At 36.4% G+C, this 19124-nt stretch overlaps 1 protein-coding gene across 2 annotated transcripts in view; it reads left to right on the top strand.

Annotated features, from left to right (window-relative positions):
- Positions 1-19124, top strand: part of KAT6A (lysine acetyltransferase 6A) — a 104143-nt gene that overhangs the window by 303 nt on the left and 84716 nt on the right. For both annotated transcript variants that reach the window (XM_029936462.1, XM_029936454.1), the window contains exon 2: positions 1939-2855. In XM_029936462.1, the coding sequence (XP_029792322.1) occupies positions 2256-2855 (600 nt within the window). In that variant the 5' untranslated portion in view covers positions 1939-2255. The remainder of the gene's footprint in view (positions 1-1938; positions 2856-19124) is intronic.

Genomic DNA, 19124 nt, shown 5'->3' with positions numbered 1-19124 from the left:
GGGAGGCGGCGGGCTGCCTGTCAACCTTCGGCCGGTTTGGACAGGAGCTGCCGGACCTGTCAGGCTTCTTGGGCAGCTGCGTGCGCCAAACGCCTCCTTTGAACCGGCCTCCGTGGAGTTTAGGATTTGGAGGGCCCGGGAGTGGGAGATACATTGCTCTTAACTCTTTCACGTGATTTCATTGTTAACTTAGTGTTAGGGTTCTGTTTCCATCAAATGGGAACGGCGAAGCTACCCGTTGGCAAGCTGCAAGGTTGTGCAGTTTCAAGTTTTTAAAGTTTCTCGCTCTTTAAAAAGAGAGCGCGAAGATGTGTTTGGGGGTGGGGAATCTAGACCGGGGAAGGACTGTCGGAAGCAAGTAGTATTTTCTCTCTAGCCGCTGGTGTACTTTGAGAGAGTTAAAGTTCAAGTCTGCAGGCGCTTTACTTTCTGAAGACCTGGAGACTGATGAAGACCCTGGCCAGAGAGACAATGAGTAGCTGTCATTCATTCTTTTACCTGTGAGCATAATCAATTAGGACGTTCCCAGCTTCTTAAACTCCGATTGTAGCTTCTCATTCAGTTTAGAGTTAATGTCTACATAATGAACGTTCTTGGAGTAATAATACTATGATTTCTTTCCTCTTGAGACTCTCACCAAAATGAAGCAAAGCTCTCTCAGGGGGGCTTCTTTTTAGTCAGCTAATTTAAAAATAAACCTTGGCTCAAGTTTGACTGTTTACTTCAGTCTTTTCTTTCCTGAGTTAATAGCACTCTAGCTCTCCTAATATCTGTTAGTTTTCCTTTTGATTTTAATATTAGTCTTAAAAATAATTGCTGTAGGAGCCATTGTTTATTTTTTATGCTGTAATATAAATAAATGCTCCTCAGAATAAGAGCAGACGTTTAAAAAAAACACCTAAGTTATATTTTTGGTAGCAAAGAAGTTAATTTGATTCAGAATTCATTATTTTGGTGATTTTTTAAAAAATCTGTATCTGCCAGATTCTTTTGTCTGAAAGAAGAATATTGACTTTGATCCTGGAGAGGCGATGTATTTATGTGTTTGTATTTTACTCATTAATGTTCATTTCAAAACAGAAATCTTGAATCTATGACATCTTTTCTTTCCACCTGCCATCAGGCAGTATTGTGTATTTGATATGTAGTGTGTGCACTTGAACCCCGTGATTCTGGGCCTTTCACATTTCTAGTTGCTCTATCTGTAGCTCAGTTATGAACAGTTTGACAGTTGTTACTCCCTCCATTATATTGAATATTAGTATTTTAGTTTGGTTTAGGAGAAGCTATCAGCATGTTATTCTTAAAATTTGAATGAAATTGGATTATTTTAAAATAAGCGCTTCTGACACTTGATGATTTTCAATACTTTTGTTTCCATTTGCAGTGTTTACTTACAATATGAACTTGATCTGTTTAAATAGTATTTTTTAAATATATGAAATAGTTAAAATTTTCTCAGTGGTTTTCTGCCTTATCTTATTGACTGTTTTTATGCAGTCTAAATGTCTGGAATTTTGAAAGATGAAAGATTCACTCTTACTTACATTGCAGGATTCTTTCTGCTAATCCAGATACTTGTTGAAGTGCTGAATAGTTTCTTGGGGAAAGATGACAAGGAAGAGTTTGAATTCATAGACTGGGGAGCAGAGATTGTGGAGGACAGAATAGGCAGCACCCCTCTGGTTAGTTGTAGCCTGAGGTCATTCATAGTATATCTTATCTTGTTTCCTTATTGTATCCTAATTATTCACCTTTTTCTTTTTTATTCAAATCCATTACACACTTAGATACATAATTGTTTTGGAATACTGAGGGAAACTTGGTAAAACTCTACAGGTGCTCAATAAACATTTGCTATTTGATTGTTTTTAAAGAGTAGTATGTTTACAAAGTGGGACTTGATAGAAAACTGACCTTGTTTTAATTGTTTTTCAGGCATAAGATGCACATTTTTCTGCTGGGAATGAGATGTTCTTGAGTTCTTACAAGTTTATGAAGAGACTCATGTATGGTGCTATTGAGAAATTTATTGGGAAATTTAAAGACATTTCAAATAACAGGTTCTTTTGGTTTCTAAAGTAAAAGTGTGGAGGCACTCTGTTTTGTGCAAGGAGAAAGGACTCAGGCCAGAAAACTTGTATGCTATGGTTAACTGGTTCCCAGCCTCCGAGAATGTTGTTTTCCATGGTGTAAAACTTACTCAGCATCAGGATAAGGGATAACGACTCTATGGATATACAGAATCCTTCACCATGGTAAAACTCGCTAACCCGCTGTACACGGAGTGGATTTTGGAGGCCATCAAAAAAGTGAAGAAGCAAAAACAGCGTCCTTCAGAAGAAAGGATATGCAATGCAGTGTCTTCATCCCATGGCTTGGATCGTAAAACTGTTTTAGAACAATTGGAGTTGAGTGTTAAAGATGGAACAATTTTAAAAGTCTCGAATAAAGGACTCAATTCCTATAAAGATCCTGATAATCCTGGGCGAATAGCACTTCCTAAACCCCGAAACCATGGAAAATTGGATAATAAACAAAATGTAGATTGGAATAAGCTGATCAAGCGGGCTGTTGAGGGCTTGGCAGAGTCCAGTGGCTCAACTTTGAAAAGCATTGAACGTTTTTTGAAAGGTCAGAAGGATGTGTCTGCGTTATTTGGAGGCAGTGCTGCCTCTGGCTTTCACCAGCAGTTACGATTGGCTATTAAACGAGCCGTTGGCCACGGCAGACTCCTTAAAGATGGACCTCTTTATCGGCTCAACACTAAAGCAACCAGTGTGGATGGGAAAGAGAGTTGTGAGTCTCTTTCCTCTTTACCTCCAGTGTCACTCCTTCCACATGAAAAGGATAAGGTAAGAGTGGTATACGCATCAGTGTTCAGAGAGCTGATGAAGAGCATGCTAGGAAGTCATGTTTCTAGGAAGTTACATAGAAGTTATGTTCAAGTTTTGTGTTTGGGGACTTATGGAATGATCACCTCTGGTTTTTTATTGGTGAGTTGTTGGAATTCAGTAGATACCAGTCACCCTGATACTTTGAAATATTTGATAGCTGGCATTCGGAGTGTATTGATGTACCTAAAAGAACAGATTTAGATTAGAATTTAAAGTAGCATTCACCTTTAAGGCTGGTATAAGTTCTTAGAATATCTTACTGCTGGAAGTTGATGAGCACTCCCAAATGTTGGAGGCTTGTATTTGAAACAAGCAGGTGACTCTTATTTTTGTTGTATTCTGACTTTTTGTCATGTATTCTTTGCATATGATGAAGTCCCAAGTGTTATTTATGAGAGGTGTAGCTACATGGGTCAGGAAGAAGTATCCTATGTTCCTCAAGTTCTGTGGAGTTGCGAGTTCTGGTACACAGTGGTATACCTTGCTGTGCTGTGTGTTTTATGCTGTTATTTTGTGCAATTGAAAGTATGCTAAGAAACAGCATATTTTGGCCTTTGAATAGATACTAGGGGATGAGGAGAATTTTGTCAGTAGCAGTTTTTTACATTGACCTAGTTAGTGACTATCTGTGAATTTTTTTCAGGTGTTCTGAATTGTAGTTGTGGGGAGTGTGGTAGTACTTAATGCACATTTTATTATACAATAGTAAATTAATCTTTATTTTGCCTCAGATCATGGAAGTTAACATTGAATGTGTTTAAAAATACTTGAGATTCAGTCTAAATTTATTGCAGTTAATAACCCAGCTATAGAATTTTGTTTAAGTAGCAACCAAATAACAGTATTTTTCTTTGATGAAGTTTTAGAGATCTATTTTAAGGTTCAATTTTCCCTGTGAACTTTGAAATAGACACATTATCTTAACCATTATTACCCTTGAAATGATTCTGTTAGAATGGTAGTATGTCATCTAAGCATTTTATTTAAAAGTTTAGTATTAAAAATGCAAGGTGGGCAGATAACGAAAATGCACCGTAGTTTAGTGCTGTAAGAACTCTTACTGAAGAGCTGTTTCTTGTTCACATATGCCTGAAGTTAAGTGAAATATAATGATTGATTCCAAAAATTGTTACCAAATGATATACAGGTTAACTGCATGGAAACAGGAAATAATTTATAGTTTAGAATGAATTCAGTGTTATATCTGTGAATTGGGTATTATAATTCTTTTGCTAGAACATGCTTTTATTATAAATTCCCTTGCTTTAATTAGCTATTTTAATTTTTGAAAGTATCAGCTCTACATAAAATGTCAGTTGTGTATATTTTTTAAAAGGTAGCCAAAATAGTACACTATAGGACAAATCTAAGTTCTTTCACCCTAGGATCGATCTTACATTTGAAAGGGGACCTGAGAACCACCTAATCCAACAATTATTATTTTGCATCTGGGCTAAGACCTCTACATTAAAACAAAAACAAAAACAAAAAAACCCCAAAAACTTAATCTAGTAGAGATTTGTTGGTTTACTTTAGGAATATCTTTTTGGTTACGTAACTGTAATATATGGTGTTGTTAACTTAAGTACTAAATTTGGAGTATACATTTAGGAAAATTGAATTTTGTTGACTAGACTTCTATATATGTGTACAGGTCTGAATTAAAAACTAATTTTATGATAACTATGAAGTTAGAGTTGATGAGGTCTATTATAGATTTTTAAATAGTCTTGAGTAGTGAATTTCCTGAGTGACTTCCCCCAAAGATATGAAAAGCTCACATTCAAAATCATAATACAGTGAGGAATTATTTCTTCTCTCAACAGATTATATGTTCTTTTTATTGTATTTTATGTACTTTCCTTCCTCTTTTAAAAATTCTTTGGTTTGCTGTTATGAACATAGATATTCTTAAAAAAATTATAGAGTGTATTTGACAGTGATAGAAAAGGAAAAGATAGGTCAGAAGTAGTTTCACATTTAGGCCTTAATTAATTCAGCAAATGGTTATTGAGTACCTCTTGTGGGCCAGGCACTGAATTGGAACTGAATTGGCATTATCTCAAGTTCCTCTTTATTTTTTTCTACCTCAATTTTTAACTTTTATTGCTTGGAGATATCAACCCTTGGAAGGATCCGTAGAACTGTATGCTAGATTTTCAGCAACTGAGTGGTTTTTGCTGCTTTTGGTGGGGTCAGCTGTGTAGAAATACTGTTTTTTTTTTTTCTTTAAGGGTTTTTGTGAACTCACTTGAACTTAAGTGTGTTTTCACACTGATAAATAGGAAAATCCATGGATACTATGATTTAAAAGTTTTATCTATGTCGTAAGGGAAATTTCTGAGCTAGCTTTCGGGTTGTGGTAGTTTTTGGTAAGTGTATTTAACTCAGTGTGTTACTATGTGCCAGGCATTACTTTAAAGCTATATGTATATTAATTCATTTAATTCTCATTCAAATCCATGAAGTAGGTACTGTTATCTTACAGGTGAAGAAACTGAGGCATACAAGAGGTTTACTGATTTCTCTAAGTCACAGAGATATTAAGTGGCAAAGCCTGGATTTGAACTTGGGCAGTCTGGCTCCCGTCTTTGTAACAGCTGTACCTGCCTCCTGCCTCTTGGGAGTTGTTAGATACAGTGCTGTCACTGCACTCAGATACACAGGTTGTGAATATTCTTGGTGTTAATTCCGTAGCACATTCTCTAATTATGAAAGGACGTATTTCCTTCTACCCCTTACCCCTTCTTGGTTTGTATTCCTTTTTTCTCTGTCATTAATGAATTCTAAAACTGGCTTTGAATCAGTGATAAGAATGTATCAGAAACCAAAGTTTATGAAAAATCTAGTTTTGTGTAGCTGAGGTCCATAAAAAAATTTTTTCTTGGTGTTTTGTCTTAAAGATAATTTTTGTGCTTATTAATTTTCATTTTATTTGTCACTGTAGTTTTCTGATTTGCAGTTTGGGATTTCATTGCATGGCTGTAGTAGAGTGCTTTCATGTGGGACCAGATGTTGCTCCCCCTTGAATTGTGGCACATAGATGAGGGTGATGGTGTGACAATGGCTTAAGTAACAATTTGCTCCTTGAAAATTTCTTTCCTTTTGAAAGACAGATTTTACTGTAAGATAATTTGTTCATTTATTTCATTTATTCATACAGCAAACATTTAGATAGATGTCTATCATGATCAGTGAACTTAGGATTTAGGTATTGTTGAGGATTAAGGTAGAGATGTGAAATAAATAATTTTTGAATTGTTTTTTTAGTTTATGAAATGCAACTTTTAGTTTATACTGCCTTTTTTTTTCATAACAAGCATTGTGAATCTCTGAGAAATAATGAGAGGTTTCTTGGATGAGGCTGTATTATTTGAGATTGTAATGGTCTATTTAAAAAATTATCTTTAGGGGTGTCTGAGTGGCTAAGTTAGTTAAGCATCTGATTCTTGATTTTGGTTCAGGGCATGCTGTCACAGTTGGTTCATGAGATGGAGCCTCCAAGTACCCCTGCTTGGGGATCTCTCTTTCCCTTTCCCTCTTTCTCTGCCCTTCCCCCCACCCCCCAAATAAACATTAAAAAAATTATCTTTAGAGACTGAGGAATAATTTTCACCTCGATTTCAAATTTCTGGGTTCATTTTACACAGTCACAGAAATATTTTCTTGAATATATATAGCTTGTGTTCTTTACTAGTCTAGAAAACTGTACTCTTATGATAATTAGTCACATCATTCAAATCTTACTCTGTGGAGTAGTATTGTAGAACAGAGTTATAATTTGCGGAAACATTACAATTGGAAAGGGAAGAGAAAGTATTGTCAACTAATGTTATTGTTTAGGGTATTACCAAGCTGGGTAACTTAGAGGAGAAAGATCAAGTGATACATTTATAACCTTCTAAAATAAGTTATGCCTGTGCACTAAACTCTTAGTAGAGTCCAAATTATATTTGTTAGTGGAATTTGACATTTTAAATTCATAGAATAAGTGAGGCTTCGACAGGACTTAAGTTTTTGGTGTAGAGATGAGAATATGTTTTCAAGTTACTGACTTAAGAAAAAGCTTTGATTTAGCTATTTGGAAATGGCCTTTATAATAAAATTGATGCTACATCAGTTTTTGGTGACTCTAACTATGGGCTGTGAGGAAAAGCTGGCTAGAAATAAAGATTTGTTACTAACAAGTCATTGAGGTAGCTTAAGATTAAATGGGGTTAAGAATTGACTTTGTTTCAGTGGACTTGTTCTTATTTAAAAAAAATATCAGAAACAATAACTCAGGCAGAGATATATTTATAATGCGATATTTATTTAAATACAATCAACTGTACAGGTAATTTTTGGTCTTCTAGTTAGTTAGCCTGTGAATAGTCAAGGTCTGTGTGCTTTGGCAATTTTCAGTCCATGACACACCCTGGAAGAAAATTGGAGCTACAAAAGCAACTTCTGGTTTAGCCATTGCTAATCGAAACTTCTATACCTAGCCAATGCACACAATGTAAACATTTTCTTACACTTAGCAGTTACTATCACTCTACTCTTTTTTGGACCAATTTCTAATAAATTGATAAAATAAAGGGAAGAAATTAATGAAGACGTCAGATACTACAAATTGTGTCAGGAATAGTGATCTGGAGAATCTAACCATCTTGACCTTTCTTTGCCCTGTATCAGTAGGCCAAGGGAATGTAAGCAGTTGCTTATAGAAACCTATTAATAGCTAACATTTGTTAAAGGCCAACAATGCATTGAGATCTGTTCTGAGTGCTTTAACATGTTTTCTTATTGAAGTCTCAGAAGAATTTGACATGGCTAAATTTTATAGGTGTAATATATTTATATAATAGCTATTTAATAACATTTAGTATAGGTTTCATTATGGCTTCTCATAAAACACCAAATGGAAAATAAATGTATGCAAAATATATTATCTTCTTGTCTTTGCTGTCTGTTTTTTATTTAGTTAATCCGGACACATGGGCCAGTACTTTTTTACATTACACTTATCTTTAATACTATGAAAGCAAATAGATAATAGGATTATATCTCTTTCTATTTAGAATATTAGAGAATATAGTTTCTACACTGACTTGGATCTTAGCTTTAGAAGAGGACTGAATCTGGCTGCCAAGTTGGCTACTTAAAGTAGAATTAAGGTTTTTTAAAAAATGAACTGGGAAGTGTTAAAATTAGAATAAAGAATACTTTTCATATTCTGATCTAACCATTTTTAAAGAAACAAATGAATGTTACTTATAGGAATTATTAAGAGCCTCTTTCTGGTAAAGTTGTTTACCAATTGGCTACTCATGGGTGGAGTCAGTTCACAAAGGACCTGCAGCAGATGAATTAGACCTGTAGCTTCACCCTTCTGCTTTTCCCAGCTGGAGCAGGATTAGGGCTCATTCAGCTGCAGCTGGTTCCCAGGAAAATCTAGGCTGTTTCTTCTGGTGTTTTCCTTTGACATGAAAGTCATAGTTCCCAACAGATGGCTTTCATCAGTACTGTACATAACTCTGTAAATTCAAGTCCAAAAAGCTACTTTCAACTTCATTAGGGAACAGGTGAAGAAACTGTTTGTAATATGGCACTATTTGGTAAAGGGTTGAAATTAAGCATAGAGATTATAGTGTGTAATACTTAGATTTGCAGAATGCCATTCTAGGTCAAAATAGTTTTTAGCTGCTGGCAATTAAAAAAAAAGATATGCTAAGGAACAATAAGTCTGGCTATGGTGTTAAGGTATATTTAATAGTTGGATTATATTATGTTTACAAAATGTAGATAAATTCTTTGAAAAAAATCTTTTGTATTTTGTAGAATTTTGAGCGCGTAGCAGTCTTTGATAAGTGTTTCTAATCTTATCTCACGAATAGAGAAATTGAGGGTCAAAGAGATTTAAGTGTCTAGTTCAGTGCCATTCAGCAAGTTAATCTGGGAGACAGTGGTCAGACCCTTCTCAGTTCTTTGCCTTTTTTTTCATTTGGCCATAGTACTGCCTTAAAGTATTAGTGATGAGAATAAAATAATTTATTCCTTAATGGAAACCATAGAATAAACTTTGGTCTAGAGAGTTTTGGTGGTTTTTTATAAACCACAAGTATGTAAATCAGCTTGGTTCAGTGTTTGAAGATAGCTATACATTCTTGAAAATTGAAGCGATTTAAAAAATTTTTTTTGGAAAAGACTGCTTTTTTTAGTGTCCCTAATTAGAGGAATTAGAAAGTTGTCTTCTGTTTTTCGGTACATATTAAAAGAACATGTTGAGCTACCTTAATGCTGAAAGAGAAAGTACTTCTTGAATTTTAAAAGAAAAGAAAGGTCTCCTTATAGTTAAGTCTGATTTTCAGAAAGTCTACAAGATAGATCTCTGAGTGACTTGGATAATTGGTTAGAACTTAAAATGTTTAGGGCTAAGAAAGGTACAAGCCTTTCTATTAATGAAGTCATTCTTATTAAAGGCACTAAGTATGGGGAGAACAGTAATGTAGTCTACCACTCATTGTTATGTATACATAGAATCGTAGTTCTGGGTGATGATAAAAGAAAAGGCAGCAAACATTATGTTTGTTTATTTTGACTAACGGTTCATCTCTGCATTACTTTCACCTTGTGGTAAATTTAGCAGATACATTACAGTAATGGCAAATAAAGATTGAGATTGGAGACCGTTATTTATACAATAACTGGGTAGTTTTAAGATTATTGGTAAAACTCGTTAGGGAGAAAATGATGAGAAATGACGAGAAAGAAAATCTGACAGCTAAGAAACTTAAAATCTTTGTATGTGTGAATGAAGACAGTTGATTCCTTTGCCATTTACCTATCATGCAGAAGACATGCAGAAGTGTGGCGGGGAGGGGGGATTATCATGCTTACACTACATGCTGCTTTTTCCTCCAGGGAATCGTGAACTGTAGTTGACCTGGAGAGGTGCTCTTAAGTGTTGGTTTTCAGTTCTTTCTGCCTAGTAGAATGCAGGTTTTTCTTTTTCTTTCATTGGCTACAGTGAAGCATTTAACTCCTGAGTTTTCTAGAACCTGTCAACAGAACCCTTAGAAACATTATTAAATTTTTGTGTGTGTTAAGTGTGAGGGTGTGCCTTAGGATGGTTTCCCAACTTTTCTGTTGAGGACATCTTTAAATATCTTACTTAGGGTTTAGATCTCTTTTACCATTTTCCTGCTTTAGTTATTTCTTCTCACACCAGTCAGTTTTTATTTAAATTTGTAACTTAAATCTAAAGCAGTGATTACTAAATCCACTTTAGAATGACCCAAGGAGCCTCAAAAAATAAACACCAGGCCAGTTAAATATAGCAGTAGAGCCCAGATTTCAGGGTTTTTTTTTTTGTTTTGTTTTATTTTGTTTTGAAGTCTCTGTGTGCTTCTTATATACAGCCAGAGTTGAGAATCACTGCTCTAGCTGAACTCGCTGAGGGAGTTGGGACAGAAGCAGGTGCTTTTACCTAATTATTGAAATTCAGACAAATACATGAAATCACATACTTCACCCCCACTCTTATGAACACATTTTGATTGAACCCAGGACAGTGTACGTATGGAAATTAAATTTTGTTTTATTCTACTTCCTGACCATAACTGCCTTAATCTTCCACCTTTCTCTTCTATGCACCTGCTCTTTTTTCCTCGTCAGGGTCTCATTTGGTGCATATGCTGGAGAAATTTTCATTGTGAGTTTAATGGGTGCCCCCCTTCCCACCACTCTAATGCTTTTCTTCTAATTGCTTGGCCATAATTCTGGTTTATCACCTCAGTTACTCGCTTTACTCCTCCAATTGGCAAACCCCAACCTTGACATTAAGCCAGTCATTTTTCCTCCCTGCTCCTATATGGGACTGTTTATCATTTTGAAGAAAATTACACAAACCATGTGGTGGGATGCCACTTACAAATTTGTAATATCTAATCAGTTCTGCTTTGGGATGTATGTCTGTGTCTTTAGTCTGTTCTCTGTGCAGCAATTCAGTATTTCCTCCAGCCCTTTCACTTTTCTCATTGTCAGCAGACACTCCTGTATTCTCCTTCAGGGAGCGGAATCTTTCTGGCTGTATGAGCTCATTCAGTTTATGCCCCTCCCACACTAACCTACATACGTCTGTACTTATTTTTACCCCCTTTGCTACCTTTTCAGAGGGTATGAAAGAAGTGTCTTGTCTAGAGCTCATCTCTCTCTGGGTAAGAACCTGTTCTCTTCCTGTCTCAAGGGCCTTGTTCCATCAATAATATTCCCGGCCTTTCCCCCTTAACATGGGGAAGTCTCTGCAATCAATTAGAGTAAAAACAAACAAAACACTGCTCCAAATCCTTCTCTACATCAAACCCTATCTTCTTCCCTTCATTTTGAAACTCTTTGAGAAAAAGTCTGTATTCATTCCATATCTGTTGCAATCTGCCCTTTGGCCCTTGAGCACCATTGGAAACAGCTCTTAAGGACAGTTTCCAGTCTTTATGTTAACTTGACTTCTCAGCAGCATTTATGGTTGTTAACTGTTCTCTCCTCCTTTGACCTCTGGGATAATTCTTTGCTAGATGTCTGTTCCAGCATCTTCTGGTAATTCATTTTCAGTTTACTGGCTTTTTATCTTCTGCCTCAATCTTATGTATTAGATTCCCTAAGGTCCTGATCTTTGCCTACTTCTCTTTGTGTCAACCATATGAGTTCTCTCTAGACTTAACCTTCACTATACTAATGACTAAATTCACAATCTAAACCTCTCTTTTGAACTGTAGACTTGTATATCCCACAGTGGAGTGTCTATTCTCAGCCATTTCAACTTCACTGATGACCCAGATGGAATTTATCACCTTCAGCTTGCTCTTTTGATTTCTTAGTGTGGTACAAGACATTGACATTGACTCTAATTCCTAAAAGAAACTTTGGCATTATCTTCTACACTTCACTTGGATTCAACTCTAATCTACCCCTAGTCTTTTCTGCTTCTTTAACATCTTTTAATTAACTTCTCTATTCCAGCTGCTACTCTCTCAGTGCAGGTCCTTGTCATTTCTCTCCTGATTTACCTTAGTAGTTTCCTCATTGGTGGTCCTTCCTCCAGTATCCTCTCCCTCCAGTCCACATTATTGCCAAGAATGATCTTATTAAGAAGTGATTGGGAATAAGAATACAGGCTCAAGAACCAGACCATTTGGGTTTGCATCCCATATTGGCACCTCTTGCTTTATAGCGTTGGGTAATTTTCTTAATTTTTCTTTGCCACATTTCTTTCTTTAAAATGGAGGTAATACAGTACCTATCTCAAAATGAAGTTTTGAAGATTTAATGAGTTAATATATATCAGTGTTGTCTAATAGCGCTTTGTGTGATGATGGAATGAATGTTCTATATCTGTGCTCAGTACAGTAGCCATTGGCCATATGTGGCTCTTGAAATGAGGCTTTTTGACTAGAGAACTTTAATTTAATTTAATTGATAGAGCCATATATGGCTAATAGTTATTGGGTAGTACAGAATACATAAAGTCCGGTGCTCTATAAATACTAGCTATTATTACCATCTTTCTAAAATTAAATTTCCCTGCTTAAAATCCTTCAACGCCAAATTCTTTGGCATAGTATATATAATTTTTAATCCTCCGTACCTTATCACTTTGCTCTGGACTTGTCTATTGCTGCTACTTCTCATGTCCTCTGTGTTCCACCGTACTAGTGGTTTTCAGAGTGTTGTCCTAGGGGCTAGAAGTAGCAGTAGTGTCACCTGAAAATGTTTGAAATACAAATTCTTGGGCCACATTCCAGGCATACTGAATCACAACTAGCAACTTGTATGGTACTAAGCCCTCCATGTGATTAGGATGCATGCTAAGGTTTGTGAACCACTGTACATCCCCAACTACTTGTAATTCCTCAGATCCTCCTTGTTTTCTGTTGCTCTTTTCTCCTGTCTGGAATGATTATCCTTTCTCTTTTCCTCACTGATTAGCTCTTATTTAACCTTGCAGGCTTAATTTAGGCATATCCTCTTTCCATTTCTTTCTTCACTGTTACTCATCCTGCTTCCAGGCTGACTTAGAGAGCTCTCTTTATGCCCCTGATAATCCTATACGTGCCTCCATCGCAGCTCCATTGTATTGTTGCTTTAGCTTGTCTCCCACTAGACTGTGAATTTAGGATCTTGTTTTTTGTCTTTGTATCCTTGTCTATCTGGCACAATGTCTAGTATGCTTTGTAAGTAGTTACGGAACATTTTCAAGTGCCAGCACGGTGATAAATCCTGAGTAAAGGAGATACTGTCTGTGTAATTAACACACACAGTGATAAGTGCTCTGCTGGGGTAAAACCAAGTGCTGTGGAGACACAGAGGAAGGGGTGGAGAAAGTTAGGGAAGTCTTCTCAGAGGAAGTCACATGTGAGAGGTTGGTGTGGTGGGGAAGCAAATGGGTGGGGTGGGAAAGAGTGGTTCCTGCAGAGGGAACAGCATGTACAAAGGCCTAGAAACAAAACACTGTAGGCCCATTATAAATGTTTAATTGAATATGAATTAAGAACCAAATTGCATGTCTAACTTTTAGATCTTGGTTTTGGAGTCACTGCCCTTGCCAGCAAACATAAGTTAGCATTTATTCTTGATATCCTGCTTTCTTTGAGCCGATGGTAAGGTGTAATAAGGTAACCTCCAAGCCAGCAGGATACATTTGTGTGTTTTGTGTGGTGTGTGTGTGTGTGTGTGTGTGTGTGTGTTCGCTCACCTTTTAGTGGTAGAAGGTAGGATTTGTTTCATTTGAATTATTCTGCAGCGTGAATATATATCGGTGGTGGCCGAGGTAAACATATGGCTCTCATTGCTGAAGACCAGACCAAGATTTTAAACAAGCAACTTCAAACTTAGAACCCTGACAAAGCATATCATTAGGAAGGCTGAAAGGCTACCAGCATGCCAGCCACAGCTGTTGGTACTTTTGTAGTCCCACTCTGTATTGGCCCTTTTTGCCCTTACTGCTGCCACCCTAGGTTTCCTGTTGCTCTCATTAACCCTCTATTGTTAGAGCATCAGGGCCTTGGTTAATGTGCTGTGTAAGCTCCAACTTTGAGTTGCAGTTGAATACCTGCTTTCATCTGTTTGGGATTTTACATATGGAATTTTCAGTAAAAACTTACGTTTATCTTCTTTGAATGCTTTTACAAGTGGGTTGGCTTTGTCATTTATGAACTTTGAAAGAAGAGTAAAAATAAACTGTTTTGTTTCTAATAATTTCAGCTAAGCAGAGAACTCTTAAGCAAAGAAAGCTAGAGAAAGAAAAAGTGAAATAAAATATTTTTCCCTAAAACTTCATATGGGTGGTATAATTATGTTTCTGAAGTGTTTCACAGATGATAAAAGATTTTGCTTTCACATATATCTTCTTTTGCTATAACATTTTCATAGTAAGGTAGGCAGTCCAGGTGTTATCATTGCCAGATTTTGTGTATGCAGAATTATATGGCTAGTTAAGGGAAGAAATGGAACTACAGCCCTGCTCTCTTTCAAGCCCAATACTCCTCAGCAGTTTCATTCATGAAAATGACGAGTTAAAAAAAAATAAGTGGTATCTTTTACCATTTATTACGTACATCTGTCAAACCATTTATCAGGTCATACGTGTTATTAAATTTTGTATTTAGGTACTGGCACTTTGTAAGATGCTCAGAAAATGTTTTTTGAATTGAAACTGTCAGGTTTAAACTGGAAGGAGGAATGATAGAAATCAGGTTGGTTTTTAAGAAAGAACTATTAACTCTCTTAGTAAACTTAGAAGCTAAACCACTTATCCTCTCAAAATTTATAGCCTATGTGGATGAAAAGGAGAGAGAGAGTTTCAGATGTTTTCTGCAAACGTTTGGTACCTCAGCTGAAAAGTATCATTTGCTACTTCCTTCAAGGAAATATTTGTTCTCTATTACCATAAAGAATTTTTTAAAAGTTTAAGAAATTCTGTTTCCCTAGTAGATAATAATAATTCATCAGTACATAAAATTCAAAAAGTACAAAAGAATTTTATTAAAAGTATTCTTCTAACTCCTGTTTCCCCAACCAACCAGTTCTCCTCCTGGGATGTTGCCAGTGAGTTTGGTTTCTACCCTCCAAAGAGATTCTATGTGTCTATAAGCAATCACTTACATATATGCTTTTTTCCCCCAGATAGAGCATACATACCTTATGGCACACCTTAATATACTTTTCTACGTGTTGCTTTGTTTTTCTTCCCACTTAACAATCTATCTTAAAAGTGTATTCCATGTCATTATATAAGATTTGGTAGTATCCCATTTTATGGATGTACCATAACTTACATAACTAGTTCCTCGCTGATGGACATTTCTTTCCAATTTTTTTGTGATAACAAACAGTACTCAGTAATCTCCATTGTGCATTATTTTAGGCTTGTAGTTTCCTAGAAATGGAACAATTGGGTCAAAGAATATGTATGCATTTGTAAGTTTGGTATTTCTAAATTTCTCTCCATAGAGATTAACCAACAGTGTATGCGAGTACTGTCTGCTTGCACCCTTCACAAGAGAGTGTTACCAAACTTTTTGATCTTTGGCGGCCTAGTAAATGAAATTTTTTTTAATGTTTATTTTTGAGAGAGAGAAAGAGAGAGAGGGGGAAGGGTCAGAGAGGGAGACACAGAATCTGAAGCAGGCTCCAGGCTCTGAACTGTTAGCACAGAGCAGACATGGGGCTCGAACCCACGGACTAGGAGATCATGACCTGAGCTGAAGTCAGATGCTCAACCAACTGAGCCACCCAGGCGCCCCTATCCATTTTTTAATGTTTGTTTATTTTTGAGAGAGAGAGAGAGAGGATCCAAAGCAGTCTGCTGACAGCAGTGAGCCGGATGTGGTGCTTGAACTCACAAACCATGAGATCATGACCTGAGCTGAAGTCAACTGACTGAGCCACCCAGGGGCCCCAATCCATTTTTGACTCTATTCATTGATCTCGTTGGAGTTTGTTCTTGTAACGTAGTGCCCAGAGACAAACTCTGATCTGTATTTCTACTACAAGTGTATGTTACGCCTGATTACTTAAAAGCGCATAAACATACATACTGAGAGATATTAAGAAATTTGTTGTTGTTATTGTTTTTTAACTGTTACATGGTGTTGCTTTGAGAAATATGAAGGTCTTTTTGCATGGTCTCTTCTAAGCCTGTAATAGCCTCTCGTAGTGGCCTATACTGTTAGATTTCTGTCCTGTAGAATCACTCTCCACACATCCACCTGCCCCCTGGCCCCACCATCTTAGCTTTGTTGCTTTTCTACTGATGGTGGGGAAACCCTTTTTAATAGATAATTATGTTCATGTTTTCAGTCTTTTTAAGTACATGTTATATAGTACCTGTATTTGAAAACATACATAATTTTGAATTAATATTATTTGCTAGATATTTAGGTCACAGTAATCCTTTAAAGAAGATTGTCTAGGGGCGCTTGGATGGCTCAGTTAAGCGTCTGACTTCGGCTCAGGTCATGATCTCACGGTTCGTGGGTTCGAGTCCCATGTCAGGTTCTGTGCTGACAGCTCAGAGCCTGGTGCCTGTTTCACATTCTGTGTCTCCCTCTCTCTCTGCCCCTCCCCCACTCGTGCTCTGTCTCTGTCTCTACAATAAATAAACTATGAAAATTTAAAAAAAGATTGTTTTATAGATGAACTAAAGGCTCATAGAGGTCAAGTGATTTGTCCAAGATTATATAGTAAAACATACGTGCTAGAATGTAGAGGCTAGTGGAATTGTCAAAAGAAAAAAAACTATGAATTCACAATTGAGATAAACTAAAATTCTGGTAAATTGGTGCACTAGTTTAAAGCAGTTGGCAAATTATCACAACCCTAATTCTGATTATTTTGGGATTTATATAAGAGTAAGAGCCACACATCTTAGCCTCATCACTTACTTATTGTTTAATCTTTAAGTTAGTTTATCCTCAAGTGTCAGTTTCCTTTTCTGGAAAAGGATAGTAATAGTATCTAAAGTACCAAATTCATCAAGCAACAGCCTTTTTGAAGATTATTTTTAGTCCAAGCAGTTCATAGCTGCAATGGTTTTTTAGCCTTTGTTTTCAAAAATAAACATCAGGAAGTAGTGCTGGCTTCCTTTTCTTTTCTTCAATGAAACAGCAAAACAAATCAATTTATTGACCCACAAAATATTGCCATCGTATTTTGAAAACTATTTGTGAAGTCTTCATAACACCTCTCAATTTTAAGAGGACATAAAAACAGACATCTTGATAGATTAAAAAGTATTATTCATATACTTTATAATCCATTTAAATTAGGATGGACATTCTCTGGTCATATTCCTTTGGAATTGGCAAAATACTTGAATAGTCCCCCTGTTTGGCCCTATTTTTTAGTAATAGTATTTCTCTCCCCACCTCCAATAAAAGAACAAAATAACAAAGTACGCCCTTTGTCAAAGTCCTCAAAATAAGTTTTGTATCTTGAAGTTCAGGATTAGGGTAAAAATGAAGTCCTGGAGCTGCTGTTTTTCTCCATGCAAAGTGACCTAGCTCATATTAGGAATCAATCAAATGACTTTAATATAATTAAGCAACACACTGTATAGAACGGTTTCTCAAATTTTCGTCTGGGAATCTTAAACTTTGAGTAACAAGTTTCCATAGGATTGAATCTCTCCTTTACTCTTCACTGATTGTCTTAAATCATATGCTTGTTTTCAGACATGCATTCAGCAGATTTCCACAGAATGTCTATGTCCCAGCTGCTATGCTAGGTACTGGGATTACTGTATAACAGGGATGGATGCTAGATAGATATTCTGCCCTTAGTCAAGTGAGCGAGTCAAGGAAATAACAATAAATTACATGAAGTGGTGATGCCTAAGTCCAGGGAGTTCTGAAAATCTAAGTACAAAAACTGCTTTTTTTTAAAAACAGGAAGAGAATGAAACTGATTTGTCTGACTTATTGACATGTAAGTTCTTGATACAGTGGAGTTTTGATTGAATTGATTGTTGGTCTGAGATAGATGTTGGCAGACTTTTTCTTTAAAGTGCCAGAGGATAAATATTTTAGGCTCTGTGGGTCATAGAGTTCTGATCTCACTCACTTCTTAACTCTGTGCAGAGCAACTATAGACAATATGTAAACGAATGGGAGTGTGTTCTAATGGAGAATAGGCTTTACTTACCTAACAGGTGGTGGCCTGAATTTGGTCTGTAGGCCCATCCCTACTCTAGAACAGCAGTGTTTGACATTCAGTTGTGAGACATGTTGAAAATAAAGTAAGAAATGATTTATTTAAAAAATTAAGGTGGTTACCTCTATAATAACAGCAGTGCTTTATTTGCATTCAAATATACTATCTGGGAATATGAATTGTTTATACAGTCGTATGTTGGAGATACTGCAGGCTCAGTTGCAGACTAGACAGACCATTGCTGTAATCACAATGAAATGGGTGAAAGGAATTTTTTGGTTTCTCAAGGCCTATAAAAGTTACATTTACGCTATGCTGTAGTGTGTTAAGTTTGTGATTGTGTTATGTCTAAAAAAAAACCAATGTACTTAATTAAAAAGTAGTTTATTGGTAAAAAATGCTCTCATCTGAGCTTTCAGTGAGTCGTAATCATTGGTCACAGATCATTATAACAAATATAATAATGAAAGAAAAAGTTTGAAATATTGTGAGACTTCCCAAAATGTGACACAGAGAAACGAAGTGAGCAGGTTCTATCGAAAAAATGGCTCCAATAGACTTACTTGATGCAGGGTAGCTACAAACTTTCAGTTTGTAAAAAATGCACTTCCTGCAAAGCACACAAAGCAAAAGCCCAATGAAACAGTAATGCCTTATACAGGGGTGAATGTATTCTACATGTGATTGTCACTTGTCATGTGTATATGCTGGTGGAATATATTGCACGTGCGATTGTCACTCGTCATGTGTATATGCCAGCGGAATATACTGCACGTGCGATTGTCACTCGTCATGTGTATATGCCGGCGGAATATATTGCACGTGCGATTGTCACTCGTCATGTGTATATGCCGGTGGAATATACTGCACGTGCGATTGTCACTCGTCATGTGTATATGCCGGCGGAAGATTCTGCACATCCGATTGTCACTCGTCATGTGTATATGCCGGGTGGAATATACTGCACGTGCGATTGTCACTCGTCATGTGTATATGCCGGCGGAAGATACTGCACGTCCGATTGTCACTCATCATGTG

Source organism: Suricata suricatta, chromosome 1, assembly GCF_006229205.1.
Source record: "Suricata suricatta isolate VVHF042 chromosome 1, meerkat_22Aug2017_6uvM2_HiC, whole genome shotgun sequence".
Classification (NCBI taxonomy): domain Eukaryota; kingdom Metazoa; phylum Chordata; class Mammalia; order Carnivora; family Herpestidae; genus Suricata; species Suricata suricatta.
Note: the sequence above shows the minus strand (reverse complement) of the source record. Positions and strands in the feature narration are given on the sequence as shown.